Here is a 20310-nt window from a genome sequence, read left to right on the forward strand (position 1 = left end):
ATTCAAAGTTCCAGGACTACGTGCTGAGGGACACAATAAAGTTTGGGGCAACTGCTGCCAAGGTGCAGTGGGGCAAGTTCACTGTGTAAGGTCCTTCCGCCAAAGCAAAGCAGGGGTTTCATTCAGTAAATAGACCCTGCTGTTGCCTCAGCTAAATGCCAAGAAGTTAATTGTAAATATAGAGAAAGGTGAACACCAATGTTTATTTTATTCTCTGTAAATAATGACAGTATAGATCAGAATGGCTACATTAACTGTGGATATACATAAATATTTCCTTCTATGAATGAAGCATATTTTTGCAATATAAAAAGTTCACATTGTTGGGTAGATGCCAGTTTTCTGACTGTACTGGAACAGTTAAGAAAGGAAATCTGCCATCTTTGACTTACTCCAGAAAAACAGCAATATGGTTAGCTCTTAATTCCTCTCTGAAATGGTGTACCAAACCACTAAATGAGAATCAAAAAAGCTACTCACCACCTTCTCAAGCACGATCAGGATGGGCAATAAATGCTGGTCTTGACAATGATGCTCACATCATAGGTACTTTTCAAAAATTGGAATTTTCCACAATACACCAGCTCAGGTCATCTAATCCATGAATTCTAGAAGTATTTTTCTTTCATATTCCATGCTGCTATATACAAGTATGTTTTCCATATTTTCACTCATCTAATCAATCTGTAATGCCATCCAAAAACATTTATTTTATACATAAATAGTAAAATGTCTCTCTCACTTACACTTCCCAAATCACACCATTCATAGACCACTGACTTTTGCCTTTGTCATTAAGTTTCATCAATACGAGTAGGGTAATGAAACGTCTGCGGAACAATGACAAACCAGCTCAGCGAGCCAACCACCTTCAACGTACTTTTTTTCTTTAAAACTGGAGGAGAAAGGGTAGAAAGAAAAAGCAAAGGTCACCTGGTTTCTTTAGTGGATTGAAATCATTACTGTCTCTCAACAGAGAACAAAAGCGATATTCCAGACTGATATTGAATCAATATCTTCTTTCCAGAAACTAATTCAGCAGGGTATTATCAAATTGAATGGGCCAATCAAAGTCAGATACTGCCTGAAAGTTTCAATATATTAAACAACAATAGAAGATGTTGGAATCAATATACACATTATCCTTACTTGGTAAATTTATTGAACATTTAGGAAGTCACATGATGAAGGAGCCATGTTATTGTCTGATTCCCCTCCCCCCACACCCATAGATCCAACCACACCCCACAGCCAAATCAAGTTTAAAGCCAACCCCATTTAAACGTGCACTGTGTTGCACCCATGCATTTTTTTTATTCATTTGTGGAATGTGGGCATCGCTGACTAGCCAAAGTTTATTGCCCATCCCTAGTTGCCCTTTAGAAGATGGTGTGGAACTGCCTTCTTCATTGCTGCAGTCCACTTGCTATGGGTTGACCCACAATGCCATTAGAGAGGGACTTCCAGGATTCTGACCCAGTGACAGTGAAGGAATGGCAATATAGTCCAAGTCAGGACAGTGAGTCGCTTGGAGGGGAACTTGATCTTGGTGGTGTTCCCATTGTTTCTGCTGCCCTCATCCTTCGAAGTGGAAGTGGTCATGGGTTTAGAAGATGCTGTCTAAGGATTTTTGGTGAATTTCTGCACTGCATCTTGTAGATAGTACACAATTCTACTACTGAGTGTCGGTGGTGGAGGGAGTGGATGCTTGTGGGTGTAGTCCCAATCAAGCAGCTGCTTTGTCCCGGATGGTGTCAAGCTTCTTGAGTGTTGTTGGGGCTGCACCCATCCAGGCAAGTGGGGAGTATTCCATCACACTCCTGACTTGGGCCATGTAGATGGCAGACAGACGTTGGGGAGTCAGATGAGTTACTCACCGCAGTATTCCTCGCTTATTACCTGCCCTTGTAGCCACTAAGTTTATGTGGTGAGTCCAGAAGGGTATTATCAAATGAATGGTTCCCATCCTGACTTGGAAATATATTGCTGTTCCTTCACTGTCACTGTGTCAAAATCCTGGAATTCCCTCCCTAATGGCATTGTGGGTTTGTGTGGTCAGTCCAGTTGACCTTCTGGTCAATGGTAACCCCAAGGATGTTGATAGTGTGGGATTCAGTGATGCCAACATTTGATTGTCAAGGAGCGGTGGTTAGATTGTCTCTTATTGGTGATGGTCATAGCCTGGCATTTGTGTGACATGAATGTTACTTGCTACTTGTCGGCCCAAGCCTGGATATTATCCAGATCTTGTTGCATTTGAACATGGACTGCTTCAGCATCTGAGGAGAAATGAATGCTGCTCAACATTGTGCAATCATTGGCGAATATCCCCACTTCTGACCGTATGATGGAGGGAAGGACATTAATGAAGCAGCTGAAGGTGGTTGAGCCTAAGACACCAGCCTGAAGAATGCATGCAGAGATACACTGGAGCTGGGATGACTGACTTCCAACAACCATGACCATCTTCTGAAGTGTCAGTACGACTCTAACCACCAAAGAATCTATCCCCGACACTCATCGAATTGTGTTTTGCTTGGGCTCTTTGATACCACCTTCAGTCAAATGCAGCCTTGATATCAAGGGCTGTCACACTCCCCTCACCTCGGAATTCAGCTCTTTCGTCCATGTTTGAAGCAAGGCTGTAATGGGGTCAGAACGTGAGCAGTCCTGGCAGAGACCAATCTTAGCGTCACTCAGCAGGTCATGTCTGAGCAGGTGCTGTTTGATAGCACTGTTGATGACACCTTCCATCACTTTACTGATGATTGAGAGTAGGCTGACTAGCCAGTTTGGATTTGTCCTGTTTTTTGTGAAACTGTACTAGAGCAGCTTGGGTGTGGCATATTCTGGAGTATAAGTCTGCAGTACTATTGCCAGCATGTTGTCAATGCATGTAGCCTTTACGGTATGCAGTGTTTCCAACTCTTTTTTGATACCATATGGAGTGAATCAAATTGGCTGACAGCTGATATCTGTAACACTAGGCACCACTGGAGGAGGCTGAGATGGATCATCCACTCAACACTTCTGGCTGAAGATTGTCACAGGTGGCGACAATAGGCACAGCCTTAAAATGAGCTAGAAGCTGGTTCTAGTCGGAAATGCCTCAAAAACTATCTTTTATGCTGCAGGTAATTCAAGCTGCCAAGACAACTAACAGCACTATCTTACAAGGAGATCCAAGTAGAGATACAGACTTCCCTAAACTGTCCCAGCTTCAACTTCTCCTGAGAATCAATCTCTTATAAATTTGATGACAGGAATCCTCACATCCTGCTATCCTTTGCTTCACAAGAAGCAAGGTTTAATTTTAAAGCATCATATCTTTGCAAGATATCTTTGAAATGATTGGTTTAATTTGGTGTCATGTTTGGCACAACATCGTAGACGGTTCCTGTGGGGTACAGTTCTATTTTCTATACTAGAAGCTTACCTTGTAAGAAACCAGAAATCACAATTCAGATGCCAAGTTATCCATAAATTGAAAATGTCTTACGTTGGCCAGCTTAACTTTGTATATGTATATGACAGACTGAGCACATAACGTTAATATTGGGGGTGTGAGAACAAATAAATGCATTTTTAAAGTCACAAAAACTTACCAATCAAATTATTTCCTTCGGACCCACTCTGGAGATGAGAAAATTCAGAAATATATCATGCGTTTTGTCCATGGTACTTTCTATATCAGTCAATCCAAAGTACATCTCTCATACATCTCCACACTGAAGTCAGTCAGTCACTTTCCTCTACCCTAAACTATCTTGAATATTCTCTCTTTTTCTACTTTGGTGTTCATCACAAATCTCTACTACGTAAGTTAATAATCATTGGGTTATTGAATACAAAAACATCAAATTAAAAATCCTGGCGAACTGGATGAACCACCAGCCTAACCATTCAGCCACTCCACAGCCATTACAGCATGCTTGCAATTTGTACTAACAACTGGATGTGCTCCAGCAACCATGTTTTTAAAGAGAGATAGCAAGAACTGCTGATGCTAGAGTTAGAGATAATTCAGTATGGAGCTGGAGGAACACAGCGGGCCAGACAGCATCAGAGGAGTAGGAAAGTTGACATTTCGGGATAGACCCTTCTTCAGAAAGGGGGAGGGGGAAGGGAGCTCAGAAATGAATAGAAAGGAGGGGTGGGGCTGGGGAAGGTAGGTGGGATGGTGATAGGTGAGTGCAGGTAGGGAATGGTGGGGATTGGTCAATGAGGTGGGAGGAGTGCACAGATGGGAGAGAAGATGGACAGGTCGGGTCAGGTCAGGAAGCGGGGATGAGGCCAGGGAATGGGGTGATTTTCAAGCTAGTGAATTCCGTGTTTAGGCCATTGGGCTGTAGGCTCCCAAGGTGAAATATGAAGTGCTGCTCCTCCAGCCCCACCCCTCCTCTCTCTATATTTGTTTCTGAGCTCCCCTCCCCTTCCCCAATTATGAAGAAGGAGCAGGAGGGAGAGATAAAATGGTTCATGACTGGAAGATGTTGTGGGTTGTTGCGTACAGAGTGCAGGTGCTCTACAAAGCAACCTCCGCTTGGTGTCATCAATGTGGGGGCCCTCCCACTCCCTCAGTGACTTGTCCATCCTGAGCGTCCTCCAGTTTCACAATAATGACACCTGCAAACTGGAGGAGCAGTATCTCATATTCCACCTTGGGAGCCTACAGTCTGATAGCCTAAACATGGAATTCACCAGCTTTAAAATCTCCCCACCCCCAGCCTCCCTTTCATCCCCACTTCCTTGGCCTGACACAACCTGTCTATCTTCTCTCCCACCTATCCGTCCTCCCACCTCACTGACCAATTCCCACCACTCCCTACCTGCACTCATCTATCACCATCTCACCTACTTTCCCCAGCTCCACCCCTCCTCTCTCTTTGTTTTTGAGCTCCCTTCCCTTTCCCCATTTGTGAAGCTAATTTGACTGCAGTTCCTAACACTCTTCTTCCTGTAATAAATATATTCCACACATTGCATTCTCCCTGCTTCATCTTCCACCAACTTCAGAGTAATATCACCACCAAACATGTTTTCCCTCCTCTTCACTTTTAGCATGCAGAAGAGATTATTCCCTGTTACATTGTTCAATGCATCCTTCTTTCCCTTATAATTCGCTAAGCAGCACACGGGGATCTTTTATGTTCTTTAAGGGTCAGATAGAGTTTCAGTTTAATGTCTCATCTGAAAGACAATACTACAGAAAATGAAACATGAGGAAAGTTGGTCTAGATTTTAATATCCCGAGTGGGATTTGAATTGGAACTTTCTGATCCATCAGATCACTGATTTACAGCAAGTGCATCTTTGGAAAGATATACTACCATTGGTGGACGATTGTTTTTCCGGCTGGAGGCCTGCAATCAGTGGTATGCCTCAAGGATTGGTGCTGGGTTCATTGATTTTTGTCATTTATATAAATGATAGGAGGGACGGTTAGCAAGTGTGTAGATGACACCAAAATCAGTGGTATAGTGGACAGTGAAGAAGGTTAACTCAGAGTATGACAGGACCTTGATCAGATGTGCTGAGGATTGACAGATGGTGCTTAATTTAGATAAATATGAGGCATTGCATTTTAGCTTGTTGACTTGCTCGCAAAGCTGACTTGTTTTCATTCAGGCATTTTATCACCATGCTGGGTGATATCATCAGTGGAGACTCCAATGAAGTGATGTTATTCTACTCCAGAGATAATTGGAACTGCAGATGCTGGAGAATCCAAGGTGATACAATGTGAGGCTGGATGAACACAGCAGGCCAAGCAGCATCTCAGGAGCACAAAAGCTGACGTTTTGGGCCTAGACCCTTCATCGGAGAGGGGGATGGGGTGAGGGTTCTGAAATAAATAGGGAGAGAGGGGGAGGCGGACCGAAGATGGAGAGAAAAGAGGATAGGTGGAGAGAGTATAGGTGGGGAGATAGGGAGGGGATAGGTCAGTCCAGGGAAGACGGACAGGTCAAGGAGGTGGGATGAGGTTAGTAGGTAGATGGGGGTGCGGCTTGGGGTGGGAGGAAGGGATGGGTGAGAGGAAGAACAGGTTAGGGAGGCAGAGACAGGTTGGACTGGTTTTGGGATGCAGTGGGTGGAGGGGAAGAGCTGGGCTGGTTGTGTGGTGCAGTGGGGGGAGGGGACGAACTTTAGGGTTTAGGGATGCGGTGGGGGAAGGGGAGATTTCGAAACTGGTGAAGTCCACATTGATACCATTGGGCTGCAGGGTTCCCAGGTGGAATATGAGTTGCTGTTCCTGCAACCTTCGGGTGGCATCATTGTGGCACTGCAGGAGGCCCATGATGGACATGTCATCTAAAGAATGGGAGGGGGAGTGGAAATGGTTTGCGACTGGGAGGTGCAGTTGTTTGTTGCGAACTGAGCGGAGGTGTTCTGCAAAGCGGTCCCCAAGCCTCCGCTTGGTTTCCCCAATGTAGAGGAAGCCACACCGGGTACAGTGGATGCAGTATACCACATTGGCAGATGTGCAGGTGAACCTCTGCTTAATGTAGAATGTCATCTTGGGGCCTGGGATAGGGGTGAGGGAGGAGGTGTGGGGGCAAGTGTAGCATTTCCTGCGGTTGCAGGGGAAGGTGCCGGGTGTGGTGGGGTTGGAGGGCAGTGTGGAGCGAACAAGGGAGTCACGGAGAGAGTGGTCTCTCCGGAAAGCAGACAGGGGTGGGGATGGAAAAATGTCTTGGGTGGTGGGGTCGGATTGTAGATGGCAGAAGTGTCGGAGGATGATGCGTTGTATCCGGAGGTTGGTGGGATGGTGTGTGAGAATGAGGGGGATCCTCTTGGGGCGGTTGTGGCGGGGGCGGGGTGTGAGGGATGTGTTGCGGGAAATACGGGAGACGCGGTCAAGGGCGTTCTCGATCACTGTGGGGGGAAAGTTGCGGTCCTTGAAGAACTTGGACATCTGGGATGTGCGGGAGTGGAATGTCTTATCGTGGGAGCAGATGCGGCGGAGGCAGAGGAATTGGGAATAGGGGATGGAATTTTTGCAGGAGGGTGGGTGGGAGGAGGTGTATTCTAGGTAGCTGTGGGAGTCAGTGGGCTTGACATGGACATCAGTTACAAGCTGGTTGCCTGAGATGGAGACTGAGAGGTCCAGGAAGGTGAGGGATGTGCTGGAGATGGCCCAGGTGAACTGAAGGTTGGGGTGGAAGGTGTTGGTGAAGTGGATGAACTGTTCGAGCTCCTCTGGGGAGCAAGAGGCGGCGCCGATACAGTCATCAATGTACCGGAGGAAGAGGTGGGGTTTGGGGCCTGTGTAGGTGCGGAAGAGGGACTGTTCCACGTAACCTACAAAGAGGCAGGCATAGCTGGGGCCCATGCGGGTGCCCATGGCCACCCCTTTAGTCTGCAGGAAGTGGGATGGGTTAGGGTTAGGGTTGATCCCACTTCCTACAGACTCCATCTCAGGCAACCAGCTTGTAACTGATGTCCACTCCCGCACATCCCAGATGTCCAAGTTCTTCAAGGACCGCAACTTTCCCCCCACAGTGATCGAGAACGCCCTTGACCGCGTCTCCCGTATTTCCCGCAACACATCCCTCACACCCCGCCCCCGCCACAACCGCCCCAATAGGATCCCCCTCGTTCTCACACACCATCCCACCAACCTCCGGATACAACGCATCATCCTCCGACACTTCCGCCATCTACAATCCGACCCCACCACCCAAGACATTTTTCCATCCCCACCCCTGTCTGCTTTCCGGAGAGACCACTCTCTCCGTGACTCCCTTGTTCGCTCCACACTGCCCTCCAACCCCACCACACCCGGCACCTTCCCCTGCAACCGCAGGAAATGCTACACTTGCCCCCACACCTCCTCCCTCACCCCTATCCCAGGCCCCAAGATGACATTCTACATTAAGCAGAGGTTCACCTGCACATCTGCCAATGTGGTATACTGCATCCATAGTACCCGGTGTGGCTTCCTCTACATTGGGGAAACCAAGCGGAGGCTTGGGGACTGCTTTGTAGAACACCTCCGCTCAGTTCGCAACAAACAACTGCACCTCCCAGTCGCAAACCATTTCCACTCCCCCTCCCATTCTCTTGATGACATGTCCATCATGGGCCTCCTGCAGTGCCACAATGATGCCACCCGAAGGTTGCAGGAACAGCAACTCATATTCCACCTGGGAACCCTGCAGCCCAATGGTATCAATGTGGACTTCACCAGCTTCAAAATCTCCCCTTCCCCCACCGCATCCCTAAACCCTAAAGTTCGTCCCCTCCCCCCACTGCACCACACAACCAGCCCAGCTCTTCCCCTCCACCCACTGCATCCCAAAACCAGTCCAACCTGTCTCTGCCTCCCTAACCTGTTCTTCCTCTCACCCATCCCTTCCTCCCACCCCAAGCCGCACCCCCATCTACCTACTAACCTCATCCCACCTCCTTGACCTGTCCGTCTTCCCTGGACTGACCTATCCCCTCCCTACCTCCCCACCTATCCTCTTTTCTCTCCATCTTCAGTCCGCCTCCCCCTCTCTCCCTATTTATTCCAGAACCCTCACCCCATCCCCCTCTCTGATGAAGGGTCTCGGCCCGAAACATCAGCTTTTGTGCTCCTGAGATGCTGCTTGGCCTGCTGTGTTCATCCAGCCTCACATTGTATCATTATTCTACTCCACTTGGAATTTATACTGTCCAGTCTTTGTGGTGAGGACTGTCATTTCTGGTTTTGATCTGTATGGGTTTATATAGGGGTCCAATTACATACGTTTGCTGATTGAAGTATGGGTGGAAAACCATGCCTCTAGGAATTTCCATGAATGTTTATGTTTGGCTTGGCTTACTACGGATACCTTGTCCCAGTTAAACTGGGCAACATTTTCACGCAGAGGGTGGTGCATATATGGAATGAGCTGCCAGAGGAAGTGGTGCAGGCTGGTACAATTACAACATTTAAAAGGCAGCTGGTTGGGAAAAGGAAGGACTTAGAGGGATATGGGCCAAATGCTGGCGAATGGGTCTAGATTAACTCAGGATATCTGGTCGGCATGGACGAGTTGGGCCAAAGTATAAGTTTCTGCGCTGAACATCTCTATAGCACTAAAAACTGCAAAAGCAGAAAAGGAACAAAAGAAAAATCACGAGTCTCACTTCTTCTTCCCCTCGGTTTCAAGGAACCGTTGCCACACTTTGCACCAGAAACTTATTTTGCCAAGCATGATAGTCCGAAGCAGTGACATCGTACTCCCATCCCAAACGACGACAACTGTCACCAACTACCAACGAACTGAACTCCCGCCCTTGAAGCGCGCAAGCGCCCAGGCTCCGCTTTTTACGTCAGACGTTATACCGTGAGAGAGGAACCACCTCAACGTCACCTCGTCGCACACACGTTATGGGTGGGGAGATTACGACATCACTGCGCCTGAAGGGCGAAGACCTTTAATAAGACTGCGGCGCCTTTTGGTCCGAGCGCTTTCCTCCGCCACCTCCACCCCGCCCGGCTTTGACGTCACCACGTCCTTCCCAAGTCCATCCACCCCCCCCCCCTTCCAAAATCCTGCGGGCCAGTCTCCGTGCGCCGCCCCATTCAAAAACCAACCGAAAACCAACGGCTTCCGACGTCAGCACGCGCCCGGCGTGGAGGGGGTGGTGCAGGGTGACGGCCGAAGGGTCCGTAGTCGAGGGGGGGGGGGGTGGTGATGGATGGACTCGAGATTGCTCTGTGAGATCATTGGCTTATCAGGTCGCCATGGCGACCGGCTTCCTCCGCCCCACCCACCCACTCCTACCTCCCTCCCTCACTGTCTGTCTGTCTCTCACTCTGTTTCCCACCACCGCCCCTCCCCCATCCCACCCACTCCATCAACCCTCCCATCCCCCCACCCCCTGAACACACAGACACAGGCACATCTAACCAATCCACCCCCCTTTTACAACCTCCCTCTTCTGCCCCCACCCGCCCCCGCAACCAGGAATCGGCGTCAGCAAAGGGTGGAACAGGAAGTTTTTTTTCCAAGCAGCCCCGCTCAGACAAAATCCTCGATGGCTGTTCATTGGAAAAGGGGTTGAATTTTGTTGGGGGGAAGGGTAGGGGGAGAACATCTCCAGTGAACCTTCCCCCCCCCCCCTCCGTTGCCTGACTGACTTTGAGTGTAGGAAACGCAGTATGAAGATGCTGCCTCTTGCAGACCATCCACATTTTCTGCATTTTTAACTCTTTCCCTCATTCGTCCTGTCTGCCACTTCTATTTCACGGTGCACGTATTTATTTTGATGTTAACAGGGATTTCACAAAAAAGAGAAGCTTCCTCCTTCCCCATTTTTAAAAAAAAATTGTGTGTTTTGAGGGAGGGTGGATAAAGGAGGATTTACTTTTAAGTTTATTCCTCTATTCTTAACCCCCGCATCCCAATTGAAAACAAGATAGTCATCAGGATGTTGAAGAAAGTCTTGAGGATTTCCAACCGTTCCTTCTTCGCCTTCATTTTCTTCTTCTCCCTGTCTTCATCATGCCTGTACTTTATTTATGTGGCACCTGGAATAGGTAAGAGATTGAGTTGAAATATTTACATGCTGAATGGGAAGCAGGTGTTAGCTGTCCTGTTCCCCTTCGATTATATTTGTTCCCCGTTTCTAAAAAAAATCCATATTGAGTTATTTCTATCGTACAAGGCAGTTGACAGAGAAAGTTAATCCGGAAATTTTGCTGCATGCTTGTTACAATAATTACTAAGAATCCATTTTCACTGAACGTGCTCGATTGCGGTCCTCTTGCCATTTTCGTTATTATTTGGCAATTCATGATGCTTGCAATACCATGTACAGTACATGGCTGGTGTTGAAGGTTGCTAAATGTTGCACTACATTACAGGGGAAACATACGATTTTATTTGTATCCAGGTACGATGTAAAATATTATGAAATTGTTTGCAGAAATTGTGGCGATTTTTAATAATTAAAGACCAGGACTGAACTCACCTGTACAGACCGACCTACGAGCTGACATGGCCGTATTTGACTCTAGTTGTTGCATTACTTTGTTTTGTACTCGTATAAATGTATCTGATGAGATGTCAGATGCTGAGCATGTATTTTGAATTTATACATGACCAGTTTTTGTGTGGGTTATTATATTTTAAATTCTGACTTTCGTTATCTTGTCACTGCAGGTGTTGTGCTGCACTGAGTATTAAAATTTTCCAAAACACTCCTTCACAACGGCTAGCACTTCATTCAGTTGGCATTGCATGTGCGCCAGATGTAGTTCAAAATGGCACTTTTGATTTGTGCTCAAATACTGCAGTATGTATACCTTTTGTGTATTTAGAATCATAGAACAATTACATCACAGAAGGAAGCCATTTGGCCCATTGTAGCTGTGTTAACTCTGTGCAAGTCCAACTCAGTTAGTACCACATCTTCACAGCCACCCACAATTTTCTGCCCACATCCCTGAAATTCTTTTCCATTCCTGTAATTGTCTAATTCCTCTTTGAAAGCCGCAGTTAAATCTGCCTTTCCTCAGTCATGGTCGCCACAACCCTGTCCTGTCATCCAGCTAGTTTGTATTTGTGTTCTTACTGTCACATTTATTCCATGAAGTCTACCTTTGTCCATAAGTCTGTGTGTTATGGAGATGCTGATGTTGGACTGTGGTGGACAAAGTCAGAAATCACGTGATGCCAGCTTGTAGTCCAACAGGTTTGTTTGTTTGAAATCACAAGCTTTTGGAGTGTAGCCCATTCAACAGGTGAAATGAGAGAGAAGTGGAGTTTATAGGCAGAGACATCAAAAGATCATACAAGTGGAGTCAGTGGATTGTCCAATAATAAGTCTCTGCATGTGATCAAAATGTCAGACGGTGTGAGTAAAGTGTCAACAGCTGAATAACCAGCAAAGAGCTGACCTATAATCCAAATAAATGAGGCAGAGAGATAAGTACAAAAAGCTAAAAAAAATACAGTGGTGCTGGAGACAAACCAAAAGACTGGAATAACATGATAACAAGCCTGTGAGGTGTTGTATCAAGTGCCTTTTAGGAGTTCGTGTATATACTCACGGGATTGCCCTCATAAACTTTGTTAGTTAATTTTAAAAAAAACTGAAGCAAATTTATTTCAACATGATTTGCCTTTAACAGTTCTGTGCTGGTTTTCCTCAATTAGTACACTTTAATCGAGTGTCCATTAATATAGTCCCATATGACCATTTCTCAAAAGCTTTCCAATGATGGTGGCCATTAAATGCAGGGCTTATTGTTATCCCATTCCCTACTTTTTAAAATAAAAATCAATATTTTTATCAAATGCAAATTTCAACTTCTCTGAATGTAAGGAGGATTAGAAGATTTAAAAATAGTATTCATGGGTTGTGTGTTGCTGGGTTGGCTAACTTGTACTGCTCATCCCTAGCTATTTTTAAGAAGGCAGTGGTGAACTGCCTTTCTTGAACCACTGCAGTCCATTTGGTGTATATAGTTTTGGAATACTGTTAGAAGGGGAGTTCCAGGACTTTGAACCACTGACACTGAAAGAACAGCAATATATTTCCAAGCCAGGACAGTGAGTGGCTTGGAGGGAACTTGCAAGTGGTGGTGTATCTCCTGTCCTTGACCTTCTAGATAGTAGTGGTCATGCGTTTGGAAAGTGGCTAGTGTTTCTGCAGTTACCACGCTTCATTTTCTCCGAGTCCTGTAATGTCGGATTTGGTGTTGGTGATTTAGATCTCCTTCCTGCGTGACTTCTTCATCACACTTCTCTAAAAGAAAAGGTTTACCAGGTTGTTGTCTGCTTTGGAGGGTATTAGGTATGAGGAGAGAATGGACAAACTTGATTTGTTTTCATTGAATGTCTAAGGCTGATGAGTGACCTGATAGAGGTTTCCAAAATTGAGAGGATATTCTCTCAATGTATAATGGATATTTTGGAATTTTTATTCCCTCGGGTAGAAATGTCAGTTACGAGGGGAAATACTTTTTTTAAAGTAAAAGGGGGAAGTTTAAAGGAGATGAGAGGCAAGTTGTTTTACACAGAGGGTGATAAGTGCCTGGAAAGCGGTGCCAGAGAAGGTGGTAGAAGCAGTTAGAACATCAACATTTAAGAGGCATCTTGACACTTACATGAATAGGCAGAGAATAGAAGGATATAGACCACATGGAGGCAAAAGGTTTAGTTTAGAAAGGTGTCCTGTGTTGGTACAGTTTTGGTGGGCTGAAGGACCTGTTCCTGTGCTGTGTTCTTTGTTCTAAACTCACTTTCCTGTGGTACTGGGAGTTGGTTTCATTTATGGATGCACTAAACTTTTCCCCCCCTCTTCTCCCTATGTGATAGATACTTATATGGACTATGGACTCATCAAGGCCTGCTGTGTTCATCCAGCCTCTCATTATCTTGGACTATGGACTGCTGGTTTTTCACTTGTAAACTGCTCAGTCCTTACCTTTTGGTACTGTAGAGGCAATCATCGAGTAAAAAATGGCCAGCTTATTGCTATGGCAGAAACAAGGTACTATTTTGGTAGAGATAACAAGGTGTAGAGCTGGATGAACACAGCAGGCCAAGCAGCATCAGAGGAGCACGAAGGCTGATGTTTTGGGCCTAGACCCACTATCTCTGATACTATTTTGGTAGTGAGTTTACATTGTGGAGGAGAAAGTGCAAATTCGGATTCTGGGGTTCTTACTTTACAAAGTGGATTGGCATTTACTTCAATAACAAGATAATTTGTCTCTGCAAGGAAATTGTTTCTGCACATTTTAATACTTTTGAATATGTCAACATCGTCTTCGGCATTTTCCAGACACCATATCTTATTCCAGTGCTCTACTTAACTCGACTGCAGAATCAAATGGTCTATATCATAGCCGTCATTTCTTGATGGTCATAAATGGCAACTCAAGGATATAGTTTTTTACTATGAATGACATAGAGCCAAGTGGACATGAGTAACTTGAGTGATTTATCGAATAGTTTTAAATTTTGTTTTTAAAAAGTCCTTTATTGAGAAAAGAAAATGATCTGTGGCTGCTTTGTATACAATTCGGGTCTGATGACTGTAGGCTGGAGAATGGATCTTGAGTATGCAAGCGTTTTTAAAACTTAGACTTGCTGAGAGTTTCAAAGCACAAAGAAGAATATAGATGCAACAAGCTTTCATGAAATGTTGATTGGGGCTCCGTGATGATACTCGTAATTTTGAGTCAGAATATTACGGCTTTAAAACTAGAGGGACAATTCAGTGCCATCCTGAGGGAGTACAGTATTGTCAGAGAAATCAGCTTGTGAATGAGCTTTTTACTGAGGCTTAGCCTACATTCTTTGATCAACACGGAAATCCCTTGATGCTGTTCAAAAGAGTATGTGATTTTTGTTTTTCCCTGTGCCTGTGTTCAGATTTACACTTCAACTGTCATTACTAAAAATTGGGGTACCTTGCTGTGCATAAAATAGCTATCATTTTTCTGCATTAGCACATGACCACACTTCAAAAGTAAACCATTGGTTGTAAAATGTTTTGGGATACCCTCAGATTATCAAAGGAAGGTACGGCAATAGTATGGAGAAATTTGAGGTCATTGCCGGAAATTTAAGTGTTTCAGATATTAAGGGGAAAAGAAGGATTGTTCAGGATGACTAAGATATGTCTTTAAAATTATGGAAGTTTTTGATGTAGTGGATCAGGGATTATTTCTACTTTTTTGTAAGTCCAAAACTAGAGATATCAACTTGAGATATTCATCAAGAAGTTCAATGGAAATTTAGGACCAACTTGCAGCAAAGAATAATGATGAAATGAAACTTACTATAGCAGTATGGTTAAATGTATTTAAGGGCAAGCTAAATGAGCATGAGAGAAAGAGATAGGAAGACGAGGTTACAGTAATGGATTTAGACATGAAAAATTGGGAAGCAGTTTAAGTGGAGCTGAGCGGGCTGGACTGAATGGCTTGTTCCTGTGCAGTATATCTTATGAAATAAATGCAGTTTCATTCTTTTCATTTTAGCTGCTGCAACAAACCATATGAAAAGAAAATCCTAGATCGTCAGTTTCTAAGAGTATGCCTTGTTAGAAATAATAATCAATTATTTATTTTCTTTAAAGGAGTCCGTTAACTGCTCCTGCAGCAGAACATCTTAAAGCTCAGTCGACACTACTAAATTTTGTGGATGTGTTGCTGCCTGTTCACAGCTTAAGTGAAATGACTTATGAAAATCCATATATTTTATCTATAGTTATCCATGCATTTACACATCTAAACCATTGCCATTCCAATTGGTCATCCGGTTGAAATAAGTTCACCTCTATGAAATGTTAACATTTCGGGATGACTCACAATTTGGATGTGTCAAAGGATCTCATCTGAAGTGTTCTCCCATCTTCTATTTCAAATACCGCCTGAGTCATTGTGTTGGTCCAGCATTATCTATTTTTGTTTTAGATTATGTTCCTCGACTATGCTTTGGTTAAATTCTGCTGTGGTTGTCTAACTTTAAATGCAGCTCAGAAACTTGAATATATTCATTTTCTTATAACTGCCACATTGTATATCTGTTATTCTGAAGTTAAATGTATCCAAGATTGTAATGTTTCAAATATACTGCCTTAACAAGGCCTAGTAGCATGGTTATTTTTGATACTACTGAGTGGATCCTGTTGCTTTCATGATTCCTTTTGGCGATAGTAAGTCTTGATCTAGATACATTTTGTTTAATTGCCAGCATCTCCATTTTAAATTTATTTCACCTGCATTTACCAGTGGTGGCCCCATATAACTTAAACATATTTTCACCTTTTAGCTGATTTTCTTAATTCTAACTTGCTGAATGGCTTATTCATTTCTAGAATACTGTTTCAGGAATCTAAGAGCTGTTAATATCGTGCATAATCTTGAAAATATAAGTTCTGGGATGTTAGGTCTGGAATTAAACCTGCATTTTAATAATTAAAATGAGCAAACCCACATGTAAATCTAGCTTGCCTCTGAATTTTGGGGGAAAATTGATGATTTTTCTCTTTTCTGTTCTGTAAAATTTTAACCAGCTGAGATTTCACTTCTGATGTATTACTACCAAAACTATCTCCTGAACTGACATTATTTTGAAAGGCATGAATAAAAACCCCAATTTCTCCCTTGTTTTGTCATAAGCAGCATCTTTCACATCTTGCTTCCAAAATTGTCATATTACTGTTTTAACATCATATGCAATAAACTCATAGATTTCTTCCTTTCTGAAATATTCACAATCTACTTAGTTATTAAGGGGAGGAAGTGGCATATCGGTGAACTAGTGATGCACCGGAACCTGGACTGAAATCCCACCATGGTGATGGTGAAAATTTGATTTCAACAAAAACTTGGAATTAGAAGCTGGCTTAATGGCTAATCGCTAACGTCCTTCCAGGAAGGAAAAGTGCCTCTCTTGCCTCGTCTGCCCTGCATGTGACTTCATATCCGTAACAATGTAGTCAGTTTTTAATTGCACTTTGAAATGACCCTGCAAGTCACTTAGTTGTATCAAACCAGTACAGAGTCGAAGCACTGAAACTGATGTGTCACTGAGGCATTGGTAACGGCAATAGCAAACAATAGACCCTCCAAAGTCCTCCATACCCAAGGGCTTGTGCCATATTTAGGAGAACTGTCCCATAGACTGAATTTTGGGCAATAACTTAAATGTTTGTACTGTGTGATTCCACAAGAATGACTGTGACACCTCCATTATCATCTCTAGTAATGTCCAGACTCACTAGAGGTGCCAAAAACATTTTGCCATGGGTGTCCTCAGAATTGCCCTAAGTCTAATGGCATCAGGTTCTGGGCAAGGAAATTTGCTGATTATTGCTTACTGTTCCTCTGCTGATGAATTGTATGTTCCCACATTGAATACTGAGCCGCTGAAGGTGGCAAGGATGCAGAATATACTCTCATTGGGGGCTTCAAAGTCTATCTGCCAGAATGGCTAAGTATCACCACTAGTGACTGAGCCCGTCAAAGCCTGAAAGACATTGTTGCTAGACTGGAGTTACAGTAGGTAGTGAGGGAACCATCAAGAGACAAAAAAATCTATTTGACTGCATGATCACCAATCTCTGTCACAGATGTATCCATCCAGAGCAGTTTCAATCGGAGTGACCACCTTATTTAAATGGAAGTCCTGTTTTCACATTGAGATTAGCCTCCATAGTGTTGTGTAGCACTGCCAAATGGGACAGACTTTGAAAAGACCTAGCAACTCAGCTGGACCTCCAGCCAGCAGCAGAATTGTATTTAACCTCATTCTGCAAATTTGCAGGCCCCTGGCTTTTCCCTCACTCTAATGTCAAACACCAGGTGATCAACGCTGGTTCATTGAAGAGTGCAAGAGTGCAGATCAGGGCAGATCACACATACCGATAAATGAGATGTCAACCTAGTGAAGATAAATCACATTTGCATGCCAAGGGCCACTGCTGCTTCACAACATCAGGGACCTGTGTTTGATTCTACCTTGGGTGGCTGTGCGGAGTTTACACATGCTCCCTGTGTCTGTGTGGGTTTTGTCTGGGTGCACCAGTCTCTTCCCACAGTCCAAAGATGTGCAGGCTAGGTGGATTGGCTAGGCTAAATTGTCCGTAGTGTTCAGGGATCTGTAGATTAGGGGAATGGGTCTGGGTGGGGTTCTGAGTGTTGGTGTGGACTTGCTAGGCTGAAGGGCCTGTTTCCGCACTGTAGGGATTCTATACGAAAACAAAAGCCATGATGTGGAGGTGCTAGTGTTGGACTGGGGTGGACAAAATCAGAAATCCTATGACACCAGGTTCCAGTCCAACAGGTTTATTTGAAAACACAATCTTTTGGAGCCACAGTCTTCCTCCGGTGTTAGTGACCACCTTTTTAAAATAAACTTGAAGAACAAAAGCGGCATGCAATAGACAGGGCTAAGCGATCTCACAACCAATGGATCAAATCTCAGCTCTGCAGTCCTGATGCATCCAATTGTGATTGATGATGGACAGTTAACCAACTTATTAAGCTGGCTGCTCCACAAGTATCCTAATTTTCTGTGATGAGGGAGTAGAATATATCAGTACAGAAGAAAATGCTGAGGTAATTGCATCCCTTTTCGGCCAGACATGTTGATTGGATGATGCATTTCGCCCTCCTCCTGTGATCCCCAACATCGCAGTTGCCAACTTTCAATGAGTGTGGTTTCCTCCACGTGATCAGAAAAAACAGCTGAAATCGCCAGATACTGCAAACATTCTTGACAACATTCCAGCATTGTTACCTAAGACTTGTACTCCATAACTGGCTGTGCTCTTAGCCAAACTGTTCCAAAGCAGTTACATCACAGACATTTATCTAATGATGTGCAGATTTGCCCAGGAATGTACTATTCCCAAAAGGCTGTCCAGGCTGATTTGATTGATCACCAACGTGTTGGTCTATTCTGTTGTCAGTAAAGTGATGAAATGGATCATTTACATTGCTATCAAGCAGGACTTGCAAAAGAATAACCTACCCATTGATGCTCAGTTTGTGATTCACCATGATCATTCAACTCATTGACCTCAATACAACATTTTGTTTAAACATGGACTAATGAGTGAACTCCAGAAGTGAAGGAAGTGTGATTACCCTGACAGTGTGGTATCAAAGAGTCCTAGCAAAACTGGAGTCAATGGGAATTGCTGGTTGGAATTGTTCTGAGTATTGAACTCTGCTGATTGGAGTCATTCCAAGCACAAAGGAAGATGGTTGTGATTATTGGAGGTCAGTCATCTCATGGAAGTGATTGCAGGAGTTCCTGATGGTAGTGTCCTAATCAGACCATCTTCATTTGCTTCATCAATGAGCATTCCTCCATCATGAAGTGAGAACTAGGATGTTCACTGATAATTGCACAATGTTCAACACCATTTTTGACACTTCACACTCAATAAATAGGTAGCCAATGACCATTTCCAATAATAGGAGAAAACCATCACCTCTCAACATTCATTGGCATTGTCGCTGAATATCCTACTATTAACACCCTGGGCCATCATTGAACAGAAACTGATTTGGACAGCCATCTAAATGCTGTAGATACAAGCATAGGTCACAGGCTAGGACTTAAGTGGCATGAAATTTGCCCTCCTGACTTCACAAAGCCTGTCCACTATCTGCAAGACACAAATTAGGAGTGTAATGGAATGCTCCCTACTCATCCAGATGAGTGCAGCTCCAGCAAAACTCAAGAAGCTTACTCCATCCAGGACAAAACAGATTATTTGAAGAGCACCACATACGCCACCTTCAACATTCACTCTCTTAAGCAGCCATACAGAGTGGCCACTCACAAAATGCATTGAAATGACTTAGTGAGGTTTCTTTGACAGTAACTTCAAGCCTATGACCTCTTGCCTTTACTTTTCAAGATAGTAGAGATTCCTGGATGCATTCCACCTGCAAGTTCTCTTCCAAATCTTCCTCCATCCTGACTTGGAACTACATATATTCCTTCACTGTAATTGGGTCAAAATCCCAAAATTCTCTTGCTGACAGCACCAGTGATAGTATCCTCACACCACAAGAACTGCAGCAGTTGAAGGGAATGAGTCACTGCATCATCATTAGGGATAGACACTAAACGCTGACCTATCCAGTGCTGCGCACACCCCACAAATAGATTTCTTAAAAAACAAAGCCACACTTTTCACTTGTTTTGCTCTTTGCAGTTTCAAATTCCCCTCTATTTTAGGCTGCCTGACCAATCCTGTATATGGGTCCTCACCGAAGTTTGTGTTGATCCATGCCTTGGCCACCTCCAGGATACCTAATTTCTATTCCATTGTCAGTGACTCAACCACCAATGTTTGGCCCAGTATTCATCAACTGTTGCTTTTTATGAGTTCATCCTTTACGTCTTCAGCTTTTTACTCCCATTTCATTCCAACTTTTGGTTCCTCTTTCAAGTTTCTAAAGTATGTTGTTGGTACTCAACTATTCTTACATCTTTTAGAGGTGTGAGTTTCAGAAGCCTGTCATGATAGCTATACATTGTGATGTTGAAAGAGCTTTGGTGAGTTGCTGCCATGCCTCTAGAGGGTACAACTGCAGTCTCACAGCGCCAGGGACCCGGGTTCAATTCCAGCCTCTGGTAACTGTCTGTATGGAGTTTGCACATTCTGCCCGTGTTTGTGTGGGTTTCCTCCAGGTGCTCCGGTTTCCTCCCACAGTCCAAAGATGTGCAGGCTAGGTGGGTTGGCCATGCTAAATTGCTCGTAGTGTTCAGGGGTGTGTGGGTTAAATGAGGATGGGGTTGGGTCTGGGTGGCATGCTCCATGGGACGGTGTGGACTTGTTGGGCCAAACTGTAGG

The 20310-nt window shown here is 44.3% G+C and overlaps 2 protein-coding genes across 4 annotated transcripts in view; one reads left to right on the forward strand and one right to left on the reverse strand.

Moving 5' to 3' along the window:
* The first annotated feature begins 9862 nt into the window (after positions 1-9862).
* b4galt6 (UDP-Gal:betaGlcNAc beta 1,4- galactosyltransferase, polypeptide 6) overlaps positions 9863-20310 on the forward strand; it is a 61750-nt gene continuing 51302 nt past the window's right edge. For both annotated transcript variants that reach the window (XM_048529154.2, XM_048529155.2), the window contains exon 1: positions 9863-10513. In XM_048529154.2, the coding sequence (XP_048385111.1) occupies positions 10405-10513 (109 nt within the window). In that variant the 5' untranslated portion in view covers positions 9863-10404. The remainder of the gene's footprint in view (positions 10514-20310) is intronic.
* The window catches only part of ttr (transthyretin (prealbumin, amyloidosis type I)), an 81802-nt gene continuing 71823 nt past the window's right edge, over positions 10332-20310 (reverse strand). For both annotated transcript variants that reach the window (XR_009445792.1, XM_048529159.1), the window contains one exon: positions 10332-10504. Coding sequence is in view for 1 of the 2 variants with exons in the window: in XM_048529159.1 (XP_048385116.1) it covers positions 10490-10504 (15 nt within the window). In the remaining variant the exon portion in view is untranslated. The remainder of the gene's footprint in view (positions 10505-20310) is intronic.

Source organism: Stegostoma tigrinum, chromosome 5 (genome assembly GCF_030684315.1).
Source record: "Stegostoma tigrinum isolate sSteTig4 chromosome 5, sSteTig4.hap1, whole genome shotgun sequence".
In the NCBI taxonomy this organism is placed as follows: Eukaryota; Metazoa; Chordata; class Chondrichthyes; order Orectolobiformes; family Stegostomatidae; genus Stegostoma; species Stegostoma tigrinum.